The 19,821-nt window shown below is 40.0% G+C and overlaps 1 protein-coding gene across 1 annotated transcript in view; it reads left to right on the forward strand.

The window, feature by feature from the left end:
• Window positions 1-19,821, forward strand: part of CLNK (cytokine dependent hematopoietic cell linker) — a 168,444-nt gene that overhangs the window by 111,097 nt on the left and 37,526 nt on the right. The window contains exons 8-10 of the mRNA XM_033427875.2: window positions 11,211-11,236; window positions 11,451-11,470; window positions 12,559-12,669. Of these exons, the coding sequence (XP_033283766.2) occupies window positions 11,211-11,236; window positions 11,451-11,470; window positions 12,559-12,669 (157 nt within the window). The remainder of the gene's footprint in view (window positions 1-11,210; window positions 11,237-11,450; window positions 11,471-12,558; window positions 12,670-19,821) is intronic.

Genomic DNA, 19,821 nt, shown 5'->3' on the forward strand with positions numbered 1-19,821 from the left:
ATATCCAAGTAGCATGGCTATAAAATATGACTTTTTTAAAGTAGACTGAAATCATAACTGCAGAGATGACCTCAGTGAAAGCAAGACTCACAGGAGTTGAGCTTGTAGGTTGCATGGAAAACTTCTTCAATAAGAGTTATTTCTTTATGTCTTCTTTTCCTGCACTTCCATAATTGATGGTTTTGTATTACCACCCAGAGCTCTAAGGTACTGTAGAGAGAAAGGAGATGAAAAGGGGAAAAGTAATATGAATACCCCCATTTTTTGGATCAGGCATCTTGCTGGAAAATGCTTGAATGATTTATGTGTTTATTATAAAATTCTGTATTTTTGATGCAAACGCATTCTCAGATAATTTATTCATTCTCACAAAATGTCATAGAGAAAAACATATTGCGTGGTTCAGTAATGGCAGAATTTTATGGTGATATTTTTCATCAAGTTGAGCAGTTGTAGATTTATGTTAATGTACATTTCATATTATTTTTCTTGCAATCATATTCTGACATTATCTGGAAACTGTCAGATTTCAAGAACTTATCTTCCCTGAAGCTTGGTATTTTTCTTTTTTTTTTTTCATTCCTAAAAATGGGTAAAAGTTTATTTGGAGGCAAAGTATGTATATAGTGTAAGTTGTTTATGATGAACCATTAATTAGCATTAACCACAGTTGCAGAAGAAATTGTCTCTTCAGGTGAAGATAGCTGTAATATTCAAAAATGGTGTGTCTTAGCTTCTTAATGCTGAGAATAAGTGAGCCTAAAATGAGTTTCTCTTTGCCTTCCATGTGAACCAAGCACAAACTCTAAGCCAGTTTCCTTTGAGGTAAAAAGCATATCATATACAAGAATGAATTTATAATGAAATACAATGAACTATCCATGAGAAGAAGAAGGAATTATGCATAGATGGCTAAACACGGATATCCAGAAACATGAGCTTGGTTGAAAAGAAGCAAGATAGATTCTACATAATGCCATCAAAAGACCTTTCTACTAGTTTGATTTTATTCGAATTTAGGTGTCAAAGAGTTTAGAGTTAGTCTGGTTTTACCCCCTCATTTTATGCCAAGAAGCCTGGCAAGAGAAGGGGCTCACTCAAGGTCACAGAGCAAGCGGTCCTAGCCTGGACCAGAACTCAAGTTTTGTCAACTATGGCAATGTTTCCATGGTTTTACTATATTTGCTAGTATCTAAAATTTTTTCTGCAAACTCTCCCTGTTCCCTGATTTCCCACTCATCCAAACGATGCAATTTTTAGTGCAAAAGACATGAATTGAGGGATGATACTGTCCTCTAGTGGCAGAACACGGCAACACAAAACATCACAAAAAATGGTGGAATTTGCCATCCTATAGATTATTTCCTTAACGAATGACAAGCTTTAGGCCCCAGGCCTAGAAATAATAAGAAATAAATTTAAGATTATTCTCCTACTATTTTAGATTTAAATTTATTTCAGACACAGCCAGTGGCTCAAAAGTGATAGAGGTCATATACCCTTATTTGGGAGCAAAAAAGAAAGAAAGAAAGAAAAAAGAAAAGTGAGAGAGGCATTGATACAATATTCAGTTCAAAGCCAATGTTATAAATGTTGTAAAATCACTCATTAATGGAACTACAGGACAGTATTTTGTCTCACCAACACACAGAGAAAAGAAAAAGCGTTTGAGTAACAAATACACTCTTCAATAGTGAAATATAAAGTAGCCACAATTAGAAGAATTGAAAACAAGGCAGTTACAACATCGTGTGATAACTGCCAGGGGAGAATGCCACTTCTATTCAAAATCACTTTGTGCCAGGGCACTGAGTCACAGAAGACCTTAGACCACGAGGAGTCCACAGTCTGGTCGGGTCTATACGAAGTGTTGTTGGAACTCAAAAAAGTACATACATACTTAATTCGGCCCCTGCAGAAGAACTGTGAATCCTAGGAAGGATTCACACAGCAACGGACATTGGGCTGAGGTGTGAGACAATGACCTCAGGGGAAGTTAATTATGTTTGAGATGTAGCAGCAGCTAAAATATGGTTGCATGAATGTTAGATTTGGGGACAAGGAGACCTGCGTTCAAATCCCAGCATTACCGCTTTCCAAATGTGAAATCTACAAGGAAGGTAACCTCTCTAAGTTTGTTTCCTTATCTCTAAAAGGGAGGAAACGCACCTACATTGTAATACATCTGTCTGTTTTAAAGTTTATAACCAACGCAAATCCTATAGCATGGTTATTGACACGTGATGGACTTGACAAAGGGATACTGAACTGAACTAATGGTTTCTGGAATTCATTCCTCCCTCTTTTACCCTCTGCCATTCTCCCTACACTGGAATGTATTCCTGCCTCTCTGTGTAGGCTGAAACCATCTCATGCTCTATCTACTTTGGTGTGGAGCATACACAATAAATCTGTTATCAATGAATATAAAAATAAGCTCCTCAATCAAAAGACCAAAGTTTACTAAACATTGTTTTCCTTACAGCAAACACATGGCACCGTGCTGAGCACACAGTGGATGCATAGTAAACACTAAAGTAACTCTAAAATTTAACCCATTTTAATAAAAGCGTATTAGATAAGCACGGCAGGCTGTCATAGGACCAACTAGAGACGAGCCTGTGATCCTCAGCCATGCGATCCCATTAGGTAGAGGCCCGCAAGAGGCAAGTCAAGAAGCCTGGTTGCTTCTGGCTCCGTCTCTGTTCGTGCTATGAATTTGTGAGTGCAAGTTCACGTGCCCGATGAACAGGAAGGCCAAACAAACTGAAACATAGGAGTTTGGAGCAGAAAAAAGTTTATTGCAGGGCCATGCAAAGAGACTGGTGGCTCATCCTGTAAAAAACCTCGAGCTCCTGAAGGGTTTCAGCAAAGCATTTTTAAAAGCCAGGCGAGGGGGTGGGCGGTCACAGGGTATGTGATCAGCTCATGCACAGTTCTCTGATTGGCTGATGGTGAAGGAACAGGGCAGTGTCACAGGGGTTAACATTACCAGTCCTTAGGCTCCAGGAGGCCTGGGGGCTGTGTGCTCATGGTCATCAAGTAGTTAACATCTTCTGTGTGGTGCAGGGTTTTCACATCCGTAAAAAAAACTCAGGAAATGTGCATCAAATACTCTTATCTATGTACTTCACAGAGAAGATAAAGCAGAGGATATGGCGGAAGGCCTGTCCCAGGAAGATCCCATAGGGTCCTGCTCCGTTACAAATTTAGGCAAATGATATTCCCTTACTGGCCCTTAATATCCCATCTATAGAAATATGGGAGAACACAACGGCCTCTAGCATTTTGTGAATCCATGGATATGGTCCATACATACAAATCCACCCACCCCACTGCCCATGTCATCGCCTCTGAAGCCTCAGTCCTTCCCTTCACCCTGCCTGCCCACCTTTCCTGAGACACCCAGGTCAGCGGAAAAGATGTCTCCTGGGCTTGTTTAAGAAAGATGCTTCCATCCCACATCTGTCACTAACAAGGTGCAGCTGTTGACGTACATGTTCCTAAGAAACTGCACTTTCCAACCTTATTTGAGGAACTGTTAAATCTGGCAGGTCCCTCCCACATCCTTGGCTTTGCCTAACTTAATCCCTCCCCACTCAACCCAAAGAATGGTTTCAGCAATTTACTGCTGGAAGTAATTTCTGAAAGTTTCCACAGACGTGGAGAGGTTTCTCAAGCAGGCCTTGTGAAATATGCACTAGCCACTTGGATCGTAAGTTGCTTCTTTGGACGCTTCCGCAATTAATCATCAGGACATGAAATCCTAAAGGTTCACTTTTATACATCATAAAACTTTTAGACATAATAAATACGGCGACTGAGGCCAGGTTTTATCCAGTTTTGTTCAGAGTCTATGTCTCTAATTACAGAACATTACACGGATGGTATGTTTCCAAAAGCGTTGATTGTGATGATCATATTTCATAGATAAAGGGTATTGCGTATATTTAGCACAAATTGACTAGGAGCTAATTGAAAAACAAGTATCATTTTATTTAAGCTTGGCCATCCAAGGAACTGCACTTCATTATCTGCATTTTACAGACATGGAAATAAGCCCAGAACATTTAAATAATGTGCCCAAGATTACTCAGTAAGTGACTGAGGGGGGATTAGAACCCAACACGAATGATTTCAACGATCCCATTTGTGACCACTCTATTGCATCATTGTCCCTCCTATCAAGAAACAAATTCTTGGAACCCACATATCTTCTCTTCCAACCATTTAAATCACAGATGAGGAAACCAAAGCTCAGAGAAGCCAAACAACTTGTACTAAGTCACGTGGCACATCAGTAGTAGCACTAAAACCAGATCACAAGCAGCGGTAAATGTGTAATGTCCAAATCTCTGAAAAAAAGGTATGAGAACAAAGGTGGAGGACTGATGCTCCTCAACATCAAGGCTTACTATAAAGCTCCAGGAATCAAGACAGTGTGGTATTAATGAAGGACTAGAAAAATAGATCAGTGGAACAGAACAGAGAACCCAGAAATAGACCCCCATAGAGTCAACTGACCTTTGATAAAGAAGCAATACAATAAAGGCAATACAATGGAGCAGAGGTAGTCTTCTCCACAAATGGTGCTAAAACAATTGGATATCCACCTACAAAAATATAAATCTAGATACAGATCTTACATCCTTTGCAAAAATTAACTTGAAATGCGTTATAGACCTAAATTAAAAATCAAAACTATACAACTCACAGAAGATAGCATAGAAAACCTGGATAACCTTGGGTATGGTGATGCCTTTTTAGTTACAACACCAAAGACGTGATCTATGATTGATAAGCTGAACTTGATCAAAATTTTAAAACTTCTGCTCTGCAAAAGACAATATAAGAGAATAAAAACACAAGCCACAGACTGAGAGAAAATATTTGCAAATGAAACATCTGATAAAAGACTATTCTCCAAACTATACAAAGAACTCTTAAAGCTCAACAATAAGAAAACAAACAGCCCAATGGGGGAAAAAAAAAAAAATGTGTCAGAGACCTCACCAAAGAAGACATACTGGTGGCAAATAAGCATATGAAAACATGCTCCACATCATATGTCACCAGGGAAATGTAAATTGAAACAATAATGAGATACCCCATCCATCTATTAGAATGGCCCAAATCAAAACACTGATAACAGCAAATGCTGGTGAGGATGTGGAGCAACAGGAACTCTCATACACTGCTGGTGGGAATGCAAAATTGTACAGCCACTTTGGAAGACAGATTGGCAGTTTCCTACAAAAGTGAGGATACTCTTACCATGTGATCCAGCAATCACACTCCTTGGTATTTAGCAAAGGAATTGAAATTTTATGTCCACACAAAAACCTACACACAGATGTTTATAGCAGCTTTATTCATGATTACCAAAAATTTGAAAGCAACCAAGATGTCCTTCAGTAGGTGAATGAATAAATAAACTGTGGTACAATCCAGACATTCCACTGTGGAATATTATTCAGTGCTAAAAAGAAATGAGCTATCAAAACACAAAAATACATGGGGGAAACTTAAATGCATATTACCAAGTGACAAAAGCCTATCTGAAAAGGCTACATATTATGTGATTCCAACTATATGACATTCTGGAAAAGGCAAAACTCTGGTGGCAGTAAAAAGTTCAGTGATTGCCAAGAGTCTGAGTTGGGGAGAGAGATAAATACATAGAGCACAGAAGATTTTTAGTGAAAATACTCTGTATGATATTATAATGATGAGTACATTATACATTTGTCCAAACCCATAGAATGTACACCAAGAGTGCGCCCTTAGGTAAACTATGGTCTTTGGGTGATTATGATGTATCCATGTAGCTTCATCCTTGGTAAAAAATGTAACATGTGGGCTAGTGATGTTGATAATGGGGGAGGTTATGCATGTGTGGGAGCAGGTGATAAATTGGAAATCTCTGTACCTTCCCTCCAATTCTGTTGTAAACCTAAAACTGCTCTAAAAAAATAGTCTTTATTTTTTAAAAAAGTAATTATGCTCACCACAGACATATTAAAGAAAATGTTGCACCTCAAAAAAATAGTATGTACATACATGCATATATAGACCTATTATAAATTTTACTGATAAAAGGATGTATATAGCACAGAGTTTTAAAATAATAGTAAAATATACAACACTCTGTCATAAATTTTATATAGCCAATTGATTTTCACAGAGTGCTTTCACTGATTTTTTCTAAACTCTTGTATCTGCAGCCAAACGATGATTGCAATTGACGTAATTACATGAACAGCTTCTTAGCTGAGTCAGATGACAGTTTTTCAATATCAGAAGTATATTTCCTCAATTCTCCTCTTTTTACAATGTAATGCAACAACGTACAGACACAACACACTTTTATATTTAATTTGCTTTGTCAACATTTTCTCCATCTCTTTAAGTATAGACAAGCAGTAAAGCAATGAATCAAACCCTAATTTGCAGCATTTGCCAATTTCCATGGTGTAAATACTTCCCCTACAGCAGATTTCAAGCTACCAACATGATCATTGAACAGGTAGTTGGGAAGAGATACCATTTTTTAGTATTTCCATCATAGACACAGTAGAGGTAAATAACTTCAACAGCACAGATAAATGTGGTAGAATAACTAGGAAGTCATGAGTTTTGAGCTGATGCTACCTTTGTTTTTGAAATAAATTAAGTGTACATTTACATAATTATTTTTTTAATAATGGCCGTGTTTAACACCTGCATGGCAAAATCTTGAAAAATTAACAACCAGCTCCTATAAGCTGGCACCAGTAACCCTCCCAGCCCCCCACCCCCACCCCGAAATGCCACATGCAGGTCTCGCGATACTCTAACTTCACAGAACCCTCTGAGGTTGAGAACTTGTTCATGACTTCACCCTAACAAGTTATGGAGGTAATAGATTCTACAGCAATGCTGTGTTCAGCTCACTACATTATCTCCCAAGAAGCAATACATTTTTCAGCAGAAGTGAAAACTGCCTTACTGCAGACTGAAGAGCAAAATAAGGACACAGTCTCGGCAGATGGTGCTAATTACACATGCAGCCAACAGATGGCGAGCATGCCAGCCTCCTCCTAGTGAAAACTGCTTGACTGAATGTCAAGATGCGAACTATCTCGAATAAAAACTGTTTGGGTCTTCTGATGGGACAGGGAATTTTTCATAGCATTTGGGGTATTTGTGTACCTCCTCAGGAGGGTCGATTGCCATTTTCCCTCTAATCTTCCATTACACAATAATACTAGTTACAGTGGGGAGGCATTCAAAGCCATCACGTGAACTTCATCAATTCATTTATTCCACATACGAAGTCCCATGAAGTATGAGTAACCATGTCTCACTTTTCCAGATGAGAAATTGCAACCGTTCCTCAATCCATTTGTTTATTTCATTAATATTTATTGAGATCCTGCCTTGACCCTACCCATAGTAGTAGCAGAATCAAGGTTCAAACTCAAGAAACTCAGCTCCAAATCTCATCTTCTTCCAGTATGTCAAATACCTGAGTTGTTATTACTTTCTTGAACAAGCCCCACCCCTGCAAAAAAAATATGGTTGAATTTTATCTGAATTATTATCAAAGCTGTATGACAGTATGACAAGTTATTTCACCTGTTTGATCTAGTTTTCTCCCTCGTGGAGTCCCTGAAGTTCGTTTCTACCTCTTAGTCTATAACATTTCAGTTATCTAAGCAATAAATAAGAGAAGCTCATGGCATAAATTACTGCTGTTAGATATATTTGACATAGCTGAAGGCTTCAGGATTTTTGATATTGCATATAATATCAGAAACACATTTTAAAAAATATTTTAAACATCTTTATTGAGATACAGTGCACATACTATAAAATTCACTAATTTAAAATGTACAATTCAATGACTTTAGTATATTCATAGAATTCTGCAACTATCACCACAATCTAAGTTTAGAAAATTTTATCACCGAAAAAGAAAGCCTGTATCCATTAGAAGCCGTTCCTCAACCCTTGCCCTTCCCCAAGAAACCACTAATATACTTCCAATCTCTATGGGTTTGCCCATTCTAGATTTTTAAAATATAAATGAAATCATCCAATATGTAGTCTTTTGACTTCCTTCATTGAGTACAATGTTTTAGAAGTTCATCCATGTTGTAACATGTATCAGTACTTTATTCCTTTTTACTGACAAATAACATTCCATAGTACAGACATACTTGTTTATTCTTTCATCAGTTGATGGACATTTGGGTGGTTTTTTACCTTTTGACTTTTACGAATACTGCTGTTATGAAAATTCATGTACAAGTTTTTGTATGGATGTATGTTTGCATTTCTCTTTGAGTATATACCCAGGAGTGGAATCTGCATACACAGATTTTTTTTTACTTTTTTTTTTTTTTTTTTTTTTGGCTATGTTGGGTCTTCATTGCTGCGTGCAGGCTTTCTCTAGTTGCGGCGAGCAGGAGCTACTCTTCGTTGTGGTGCGCATGCTTCTCATTGCTTTTCTTGTTGCAGCGTGAGGGCTCTAGGGCGCGTGGGCTCAGTAGTTGTGGCTCACAGGCTCTAGAGCACAGGCTCAGTAGTTGTGGCACACAGGCTTAGTTGCTCAGCGGCATGTGAGATCTTCCTAGACCAGGGATCAAACCAGTGTCCCCTGCATTGGCAGGTGGATTCTTAACCACTGCGCCACCAGGGAAGTCCCCACACACAGTTTTTAAATGAGGGGGATACTAACTGATGCCGGAAAACCTTACATTATAATGAAGGCACACGACTCACAGACAGTGTAGGGAAAAGATGCACCACCGTTAAGGCAAAGTTCTCACCACAGCCTACAAGACCCTGTGTGATCTGGGCACCCCTCCACCACCACCGTGGGGACAGTAGTGCCCCTTTGTGCTCATCCCACCTCTGAGTCTTTGCACTTGCTGCTCCCCCTGTCAGTGATACTCTTGCCCAGGTGTTCATATGGTGTGTTCCCTCACTTTCTTCAAGCCTCTGTTCTCATCACCTATCCACAAAGGCCTTCTGGGGTCTGTCTGAAAAATAGTAGCCCCGTCCGCCATCTCTCGCTCACCCTACTTCATTTTTCTTTGTAGCACCTGTCATCACCTGACATCATATACTTTTGTTTATTTCTTTTCTATCTCCTACCACTGGAATGTAAGTTTACATGAGAATAGCAACTTTTTTTGACATTATATTCCCCAAAACCTACATCAATAAATGTATTAAAAATGAATCCATGCCTGACATACACTACAGCCTCAATAATAAGTAAATGAATAAAAGCAAGATAGATGTCCTTTTCTAAACTCACAGTCACTGAAGCAAATGGGATACATATCTCTGAAGCAATAAATGGAATGTTCCTATTGAATTCCAGATGCTCAGTCTTTTTATTGAATTTTTTTTCCAGTGAATTGAATTGATCCCCAATAGTTATAGTGGTAGCTATGAAAAAAGATGTCTTAGACAGCCAACATCTAGCTTCACAGGGAAAGTCATCAGAATAAGCCATAAGGTAGTTCCACAGGGAGCTCTACTGCTGAAACCAATGCACAATAAAATGAGGGCAAGTTAGTTTTGTTTTCTAATTTCATGCCTTAAAGAAGCATCCTGTGGCCTAAGTTTTTTAGTAATATCATTGAAATAACCAAAGATCTAACATCAACTAGGTGGCCACAGTTGTTGAAATACGTTCTGGGTCATATTTTGTGTTTTTACAATGCCTGGAACATCTACGATTCATGTCTTCCATCAGTGTTTGAATTCATGCAGAGAAGTCTAGCCTATCTGTTTAAAAGTGTTTTCCAAGAACAAAATAGGGAGAATGGTAATTTTGTTCAATGAAGTAGTTATTTTTAGACCTGGAAGAACCTTAAAATCATCCAGGACAGTATATGTTGTGTTGTGCTGTTTTTGGTCAGCTGGACCTTTCCCCAAAAGAAATCTTAAGAGGAGATCCAGTGGGAAGTGAGTGGAGGTAGAGTCCCGCCAGTGACATGGGGTGATGAACCAGAAACCAGCCGCCCCATCCTGCAGTCCTGCAGTTTCCTTGGGAGTCCCCAGGGGGACCACAATGGACTCTTCATAGCAAAGTTAAAAAACACGGATTTAATCCAACCTTGTTGTCTCACAAATAAGGAAAGGAGGCTCAGCCAGTGCTCAGTTGAGTTTTAAGTCTCCTACAATAAGATACAGACATTGTCTCACTGACTCCTCCCACCCCCTATAAAGCAACATTTATTAGGTCACATCCATTTTTACAGATAAGTGAGCATTACTTCCTCAAAGAGCTTTTTCTGACACCCCAGACTAACTTAAGTCTCCTGTGTGTTCCTTCAATACCATGCCCTTCTCTTCTTGAAATTATCATCACGATTTTAATAGTGTTTTCAGTGCATGTCTACCCTCTTAGTTATAAGCCCTATGGCAGCAGGGACAGTGCCTCTCACCTTTCCAATTATGTCCCCAGAACCTGGAACTTGGCCTGTAAACAGAACAACTGTAAACACCTTGAGGAGAAGGATCGTGTTGTATTTGTCTTTTTTATCCCTAGTGCCTGGTCCTGTGCACAGTTCAGAGTAGCAGCTCAATAACTGTCTTTGAGTAGAATTGAATTGTGGAAATAAAACTACCTAGAAGTTGGGAAAATCCTTTTCGGGCCTCTTTCAGGCTGTTCTAGGATTGGGTGGCCTTGGGCAATTGTCCTACCGAGTTTGTCCTTAACTTTATCATTCGTAAAATAAAACAGTTGTTTTCTGGCGTCTTAGAAAACCCTTCCATCTGGAAAATTTCGTGATGCTATTTTCCTCTGCTTGGAAATGTCCGATGAAGGTGTGAGGCAGGGACTTGAATTAATAAGATGACTGTATATATAAAAGAATGTTAATCAAGAGTGAATGGTTAAGAGAGGACCTTAGGGGTCACACCACATGCCATGAAATCTTCATTCTACAATTTACTAACTGGGGGACTGGAGGTGAGGTACTTAACTTCCCCACACCCCAGTTTCTGCATCCAGAACAAAGGCAAGCATTGAATGAGGTCACATAACTAAAATATTTAGATGGTGCTGGGTATCTAATAAGAGCTCAACGAATGTTCATTGGCGTTATCACCAAAATTATTCAAAGAGGAATGATTTCCATTTAACCATATGTGAAAATAGCTTGTTGACATTTTCCATAAACTCACTGATGTTCCTTCTTATGTTTTAGGAGACAAACCCACAAAGGGAAACAAGGTAAGAAAAAGCATTGAAATGCATTTGTTACCCACCCTTTGTTTTAGAAGCATAGGAATATGGACAATGTGAAAGCTTAGGTGGCACTTGAAATATATATCCTAGAAGTTTGGTTGGGATTTGTCATGTCTACCTGTAAACCAAAAAATCACTAACCATTTAGCTCTGCTCAAAGAACCAGGACTTTAATTTCTGATTCTCTTTCCTTTTGCAGACTCCTTTACCACCTCCTCGGTAAGACACTGAAAATAGAACTTTGTTTTGCTATATACTTAAATGATTAGTTCTATAATTTGAGAAAGAGAAACACAAACATCTGATACTGAAAGCTAATGAGTTGGTCAATGAACAAGATTAAATAAGCCTCATTCATCCATTTAATCATTCATTCATTCACAGTCATCTATTCAATCTACCTCCACTTATCGATCTTTAATGAATGCCTTGCTTCCCTGCTTCCTGTTTCTTTCCCTTTGTTTAGTACAGAAATCTCTCCTTCCTTTTAGTACAGAAATCTGCCAGAGAGTCCTGGCACTGGGAAATGCCTTCAAGGGACCTAGAGTACATAAGTATATAATCATATAAGTATATATATATTTATATATATAATACATATACAAATGCAAATATTATTATACTTATATATATGGAGGCAAAAGCAACTGACTTGATTTCTTAGGCTCTGAGTTAGTCACTCTGTTGTTCTGCTTGGGCCCGTGAGGACCTCCATCACAGCACTTACTTCCCTGGCTGGTCGTCTTCTCACCACTTCTCTCTCTGCCCTCCCAGAGGGAAGCATCTTGAGCCAAGGACTGTGTCTTTTTCCTTGCTGCATCTCCAGCATCTACCAACAGTGCCCGATACACTTTGTGAATGAGTGAGGGCATGAGTGAATAAATGGGTGAGTGAGGCACCCATTGACTTTGGAACATTTTCCTATTTCTTTGGGGAGATTCAAAAGCTCATGTCTTCTAGTCTGGAGCAAAGGAAAGGCTGTAATCATATTTTTACTCCAGGCCTCCTAAAACTTCAACAGATGGCAGATTGATAAAGCTATGACACCCTATAGAAAAGTACATAACACTCTAAAAACTTGAACCAGACCAAAGGGCAAGCTGCAAGGAGAGAGATTTAAGCTGATTAGAAGAATGAGTATTCTGACATTCGAAGCTCCTTGTAGAGAGCTGCCACCCCCCACCCCCAAAACTGATGTTTCCAGCCCAAAGCTGAGGGCACAGCGGGCAGGGCTGTGTGAATGCCAGGTCTGAGGAGCCATCTGTGCAGCAAACCTTCTCAGGTCCCCACTGTGACTCTTCACACAGGCCGCCCATCACTCTTCCAAAGAAGTACCAGCCCCTGCCCCCTGAGCCGGCGAGCAGCAAGCCACTCTTCCCTCAGAGGTACACCTTTGCCGAAGTCCAGAGAGAGTCCAGGTGAGAGTCTTGCTGTTGCTGGTGGTGAGATGACCAGGGAACGGGTGGGCAGGGGGAAGAGAGCAACAATAACCAAACCAGTCGCCTCTCTAAATGGGCTGCCCAACGTGGTGGGGACAGCCATCCCATACCTTGAGGGAAAGCATCTCAGAAACCTGCAGTTTGACTCCTTAATGGAAAATACACCTTCTTTGTAATAAAATCAGTTACTGGAAGAATGGCTCACTTACGATGTGAATTAGTTATTAAAGAAAATGTTATCATTGCCGGAACTGAAAGGGGTTCGACTGTATGAGGACCAATATCGGCACGCAGCTTCCCATCTCCCAGGCCGGAGAAGTATAACCGCGCACGTGAAAACCCATTTGTCAAAAACATGATTGCCTTTTTGACAAAGAAATATAAAAAATCCAACCCTCTGGTATTAAGTGCTGATGCCAGAGCCCCGCTCCCAAATGTATGGGGCACCGGGCAGCCGAGCAGCCAGCTCTGATCAAAAAATGTCACAAACACGAAAGGACCTCTTTTTCTTTTCCCCGAGAGAGTTTAGATTTCCAAAATCACCTTATTTTAGAAGTCAGAACAGAGACTGGTGTTTCCCTCGTGTTGCTGCCCAGAGTAAGTGATGCTTTCTGACTGCAAGCTTGGATCAGCCGGTGAGGTGCAGGGCACTATTTCGTCAGTGAGCATTTCTCGTGCATACAGAAATTCAAAATATCAGGCACATTTGGCACTTCTGTGGAAAACCCTTTCATCACTGGTTCTGATGGCGGAACGTAAAAGAGCCGAAAATGCCATTTCCCCCTTAGTTTTTTTGGCAAATGCCTCTTCCCTTTCTGTCCTTTAGAAGCCCACACAAACATCCATCTTCCATGCAGAAACCTCTCCTGCTCTTCCTCGTGCAATTTCCCCTCTCCCCTGTCCCCATCTCGAAACGCAGATTCTCCTTCTTATAAACTAGCAGAGGAAGGGCAGTGGTTCTTAACTGGGAGCGGGGGGGGGGGGGGGGGGGGGGGGGGGGGGGGATGGGGGGGGAGCGCACGGAAATGTCCTTGCTCCCAGGGGAGTTCGTAGTGTCTGGAGACATTTTGTCGTGACAGCTTGGGTGCTGGGGATGCATCTAGTGGGTAGAGGCCAGGAATGCCGCCAAACACCCTGCAGTGTGCTGAACTCCCCCAGAACAAAGAGTAATGAGACCCAAAAGGTCAGTGGGCCAGAGACTGGGAAACTCTGCCCCAAGGCATATGACTTGCTTCTCTAAGCCCAAGGCTTTTCTCAGCAGTAAAGCGAGGTTAAGAATAATGCCTACTGCCTACCTCCTGGGCTAATGTGAGAATTAAATAAGATGATTTCTATCAAGTGCTTATCAGTACCTGCCTAGCACATACTTATTACCAACGTGTGTTACAGTTACTACCTTGAGCCATTTTCTATTGGTGCCTTTGCCACCACATATAATATATTTAGAAAGAAGTCTGTCCCTTTGACCTCAAAAGGAGGGGCTAACTCACTGCAGTATGCATATGTCCTAGAACCCCGCGAGGCAGTTTCCAGAGGGTCTGAGCCAGACCAAGAGTCACCAGATTTCCTCTCTTTTGACTTCTGTTTTCAAAGAATGAGTGTCTTGGAAACAACAACAGTAATAGAACATCATCTGAATTGGAAATGTGAAATGCATTGTCCCTAAAATTCCTGACCAAGTCGTCTAATATGACAAGAACTGGCCCAAACTCAGAGAAGGAGATAGAAAATAGGATGGGGCTTCCCTGGTGGCGCAGTGGTTGAGAGTCCGCCTGCTGATGCCGGGGGCACGGGTTCGTGCCCTGGTCCGGGAGGATCCCACATGTCGCAGAGCGGCTGGGCCCGTAAGCCATGGCCACTGAGCCTGCGCGTCCGGAGCCTGTGCTCCACAACGGGAGAGGCCACAACAGTGAGAGACCCGCGTACTGCAAAAAAAAAAAAAAGAAAATAAGATGAATAAATATCAAAGATGATGAGGTTGTTCAGTGTGGAGAAGAGAAGATTTTTATTTTCTTTCTGTTTCTTTACATTGGAAAGAGTAGGATGTGGGAACCCAGAAGGACGGGGTTTGGATCCCTGCTGAGCCACTTCTGGCTGTAAAATTTCAGGAAGCTCTTAAACAGTAATGAGTCTTGCTTTCCTTATTGGTAAAAAGAAAATAACCAGCCCCATGAGATAGAATTGTGGTGAGGAGGTATGTGATTTTTCTAAAGTACTAGGATAATATCTGTCACAGCATAGGAAAGAAGAAAGAAAAACACTTAAACAGCATCTCCCATCTGTACCCGACAGAATTAGGCACCATAACCCTATTTTGTCTTGAAATAGAAGCTATAGATTCTAGGGCAATGTTTCTCATCCTGGCTTTACATTGAAATAATTAGATAAACTTTTTAAAAATTACTGTTCTCCAGGATCTGTTTTAATTGAGAGCATCACTATAGGGCATTAGTATTTTTCAAAGCTCCCCAGATGAATCTGATGTACATCCAGGGCTAGGCGCCCAGAGGGACCCAGATTCTAGGGATATTTCTGCCACTCAAGCTTCGAAGGTGCTTAGGCCTTACCTGTCTGTGTCCAAGCTTCTAGTGTCTAAAATAATACTCTCCAGATTTCCAGATGAGCCCCTCTGCTGTCTGGATCACACCAGCCTACTGTCAGCCATGTCAGTGGTGTTGGAATCTTTAGACTTTCGTGTTTTGTAACTTTGCAGTGTCTCTAGTTGTAGTTTACAGTGTTTAATCATTCTTAGATGTGATGAGAGCTGTGCTGGGTCTCTTCACCAGAGGATAGTTACATTTCATCTCATTGAATCCTTTCTGCAGCCCAATAAAGTATGATTTTCTAAGGCTTGGAAAGGCCAAAGTGCCCAGCCCAGTAGAGGCATATAATAAGAACCTGGTAAAAATCACTTCCCTACCCACTGGGCACAAAATGTCATTAAGATTCAGAGAAGTTACGTGACTCGGTCAAAGTTATAGAGTTGGTATATGACTGTTGAGAGGGCAAAAACATGCAAAGCCCAGTGCAAGACACTGCGAATGCCACGAAGACTAAGAGAGCTTTGCTTTATTCTATTTTATTTTATTGTTTAATTTTTATTGGCATATAATTTATTTACAATGTTGTGTTGGTTTCTGCTGTACAGCAAAGTGAATCAGTTATACATATACCTATATCAACTCTTTTTTTAGATTATTTTCCCATATAGATCATTACAGAGTATTGAGTAGAGTTCCCTATGCTATACAATAGGTCCTTATTAGTTATATATTTTATATACAGTAGTGTATATATGTCAATCCCAAGCTCCTAATTTATCTCTCTTCCCCCTTTCCCCCCTGGTAACCATAAGATTGTTTTCTACATCTGTGACTCTATTTTTGTTTTGTAAATAAGTTCATTTGCACCATGTTTTTTAGATTCCACATATAAGCAATATCATATGATATTTGTCTTTCTCTGTCTGACTTACTTCACTCAGTATGACCATCTCTAGACCCATCCACATTGCTTCCAATGGCATTAATTCGTTGTTTTTAATGGCTGAGTGATATTCCATTGTATATATGTACCACATCGTCTCTATCCATTCCTCTGTCAATCAACATTTAGGTTGCTTCCATGTCCTGGCTATTGTAAATAGTGCTGCAATGAACATTGGGGTGCATGTATCTTTTCGAATTATGATTTTCTCTGGGAATATGCCCAGGAGTGGGATTGCTGGGTCATATGGTAGCTCTATTTTTAGTGTTTATAAGGAACCTCCTTACTGTTCTACATAGTAGCTGTACCAATTTACATTCCTACCAACAGTGTAGAAGGGTTCCCTTTTTTCCACACTCTTTACAGCATTTATTGTTTGTACATATTTTCATGATGCCATTCTGACTGGTGTGAGGTGATACCTCATTGTAGTTTTGATTTGCATTTCTCTACTAATTAGAGATACTGAGCATCTTTTCATGTGCCTTTTGGCCATGTGTATGTCTTCTTTGGAGAAATGTCTGTTTAGATCTTCCACCCATTTTTTTGATTGGGTTGTTTGTTTTTTTTGTTATTGAACTGCATGAGTTGTTTGTATATGTTGGAGATTAATCCACCTGCTAGAGAAATGAAAATAGAAACAAAAATTTTAAAAATGCAATCTAATTAAACTTAAAAGCTTTTGCACAACAAAGGAAACCATAAACGAAACAAAAAGACAACCCACAGAATGGGAGAAAATATTTGCCAACAAAGAAACTGAGAGCTTTGCTTTAAGAGAGGTTTCAATTCATTTTTAGTTGGGCCCATCTAGGTAGTCAGATGGCCGTTACTAATGACCACATGTGAATGACCACGTGAGGCTGCTGTAAGGTTCACTTTCCATGAAAACAGAAAGAAGATTGGAGATCTGAGCTTCTTTGGCCAACGCAGGAAGAATAGTGCCCACTGCCTTCCTAACAGCTGCTCCCTAGGCCCCTGCGATGAATCGCCCTCCCTGGGAGGCTGTGATTTACGTCCAGGGATCAACTGCATCAGTGAAGACAGCTGCAGCCTTACAATTGGCCGTGCTCACTGTGGATGACAGCGGTGGTCCCCGCTATTGTGTTTCAGCCCCCATTGGTCTCTGCCAGCTCTGCCCTTCTCTATTTTATAGCTAAGTCTTGACTTCACAAAACAGTTGCTGAATTGAAGCACCTCAGTTAAGGAAAACGCCATTTAGAACATTCATTCACAATTTGAAACTAGGAGAGAACGTTGACGTTTGGGGAATGTTGGTTAGACATTCTCAACCACTTATGGGTCATTATTATGATGTACTTTATATATTTTGTCAGCTTATTTTTTTTTTTTTTTACTTAAATAGACGTATTTAAGAGGGAAACATATCATCACCATAAACAACCACAACATAATTTCAGAGCAAAACTTTCAGCCTGGGGGAGGTTTTCTCTGTTAGAAGGGAAGAAAAGTAAAGTTAGAGTGATGTTTAGGATATACTAACCGCCACATGGAAACTGTCTCCTTGACATAATTAGAAAGAAGAAAAAAAAAAGTTTCCAACTATGTATCCATTGTAATTTGAATACCATGGTCCATGCACCAAATAAAACTCACCCTGAGAAATCATGAGAGCAATCGTCCTTTGCTGTAGGTCTAGCTACACATGGCCCACGTTAGAGTCCTCAGCGCTGTGCAAAAAGCAATGCTACAAACCTTAATTTTCCGATGAGGACATAGAACTGCAGACTGGTCATCGAGCCATGAAATTTCCTTTAAACTTCGGCAAATTCATGGCCCAAGGTGGGGGATTCGGCCAAAATTTAAAGTGTGTGATATTTTACCAACAAAACACTCACTTGCCTAACTATGGTTTTACCTTTTCAACTAGTGATGCTGACACTGCATCAGTTCAAGCAACCTTAGTGGCACAAATGCATATTCTGATGATTTGGGTGGTGGAAAAAAATCATTATACATATCAAGAAACCATAAAAAGAGAGAAAGTATGGATTACAAAGAAGGTAGACAAATTCACACTCGTGAATGGAAACTATTGATTTTAAAGTGTAAACTTTATTATCATCATAGTTTTGCAAGATGTTGCCTTTGTGGGAAACTGGGTTAAGGGCACATGGGATGTCTCTGTATTATTTCCTACCACTGCATGAGACCTACAATTAGGTCAGAACAAAAAGTTTAAGTTAAAAGAGGGTGTGACTGTTAAAAGTGTTCTGCAGATGTAAGGTGTTATTTTTTCCGAATAGCTTTCACATATATTATTTCATGAGAACCTTAATCAATCCTCTTTATTTCCGTTTGCATTTACCCATTTTACAGGTGGGAAAATGAAGCTTCAGAGAGGAAATTTCACTTATTGAGTGAGATGGCGCTCAGAGATGACAGAGCAAGGACTCAAATCCAATTCATTTGAAACTAAGCCAAAAACTAAGAGAGGCTCAGGAAGGGCTATTTTTAGAGTGAAAAGCATTATCCTCAAATGCACACTGAGCACCTACTTTGCACAGGAAAGGATGTGGAAAACTTCTTCTATGTGATCAATGACCATGTTTTATTTACTGGCCATCTCCAGCAGCCGATCATGGGGAGACTTATGAGTGGGAAGGTGCTCTCAGAGAGGAAGGGTGGTGATGGGGAAGGAGGCCAGAGTCCACCCTGCTCCGCCATTCCGTCACTTTGTGCAGGTCTCCCTGTCTTCATAAATTTCATTGAAGAGACCCCCTAAAGCCCAAGGCCTCCGTTTTACATGTGAGGGGAGCAACCAGCTCATGGGGATCTTGTCACCACAGGCATTTCAAGGCCCAAGGACAGTTGTTGTGCACAGAATGGACTTCTTAAAATTACTTGGGTTCTCACTTAATAATCCAACTTTTTAAAGTTACGAATTCCAAAGGCTAACTTTCCTGAAGCCTCAAATTTCCATCTATAAAGTATATTGCTTGGTTCACAAGTGGAGTGCGTTTACCTAAACAGAGAGACAGTCACTCTGCTTGTTACATTACATAGGTTAAGACATAAGACATTTAGGAACTCAGTTAAATCTCCTTAAACATTTGAAATACCTTTATTCACTAAATGTAATTGATTTTTTAAGTACTCTAATGCTGACAGGGCAGGTTTAAACCCTAACAAGCAAAACTTTAACATTTCATTTTTATAAATCTAATAAAGTTAATATATAAATATAGCAAAATTCAAGTTCTCTTAAACAGTTTGAATGGTTTGCAAATAGAATTGAACATAGCTTGACTCTTATTAACTTAAAATCACAAGTCTAAAATCAATCACCCCTTTTAAATTGAAGCCACATGGCCAATCTATCAGTATTCCTAAGATGCCAGAGTTTCTTAAACATTAAAAACACTGAGATTAGCCTCAATTTAACCCCAAAAGAATTAATATTATGAGTGTCTGTTTTACTTTTTTACTTCTAATTGTTCCTCTTTATCTTCCACTTGCCCCGTTAAAAGGAGGAGGCAGGGTGAAGATGTGTTATCTCAGATGGACTGATGAAACAGGTTTAAGAATGTGGGACCTCAGTACACTTGCTTCTGGCTTGGAGATCTGAGACCAGGGTATAGCATCTGAGTGCTGTGTGCTGCTGGGATCATCTTACCTGTTACA

The sequence above is a fragment of the Orcinus orca genome, chromosome 4 (genome assembly GCF_937001465.1).
Source record: "Orcinus orca chromosome 4, mOrcOrc1.1, whole genome shotgun sequence".
NCBI classification, from domain to species: domain Eukaryota; kingdom Metazoa; phylum Chordata; class Mammalia; order Artiodactyla; family Delphinidae; genus Orcinus; species Orcinus orca.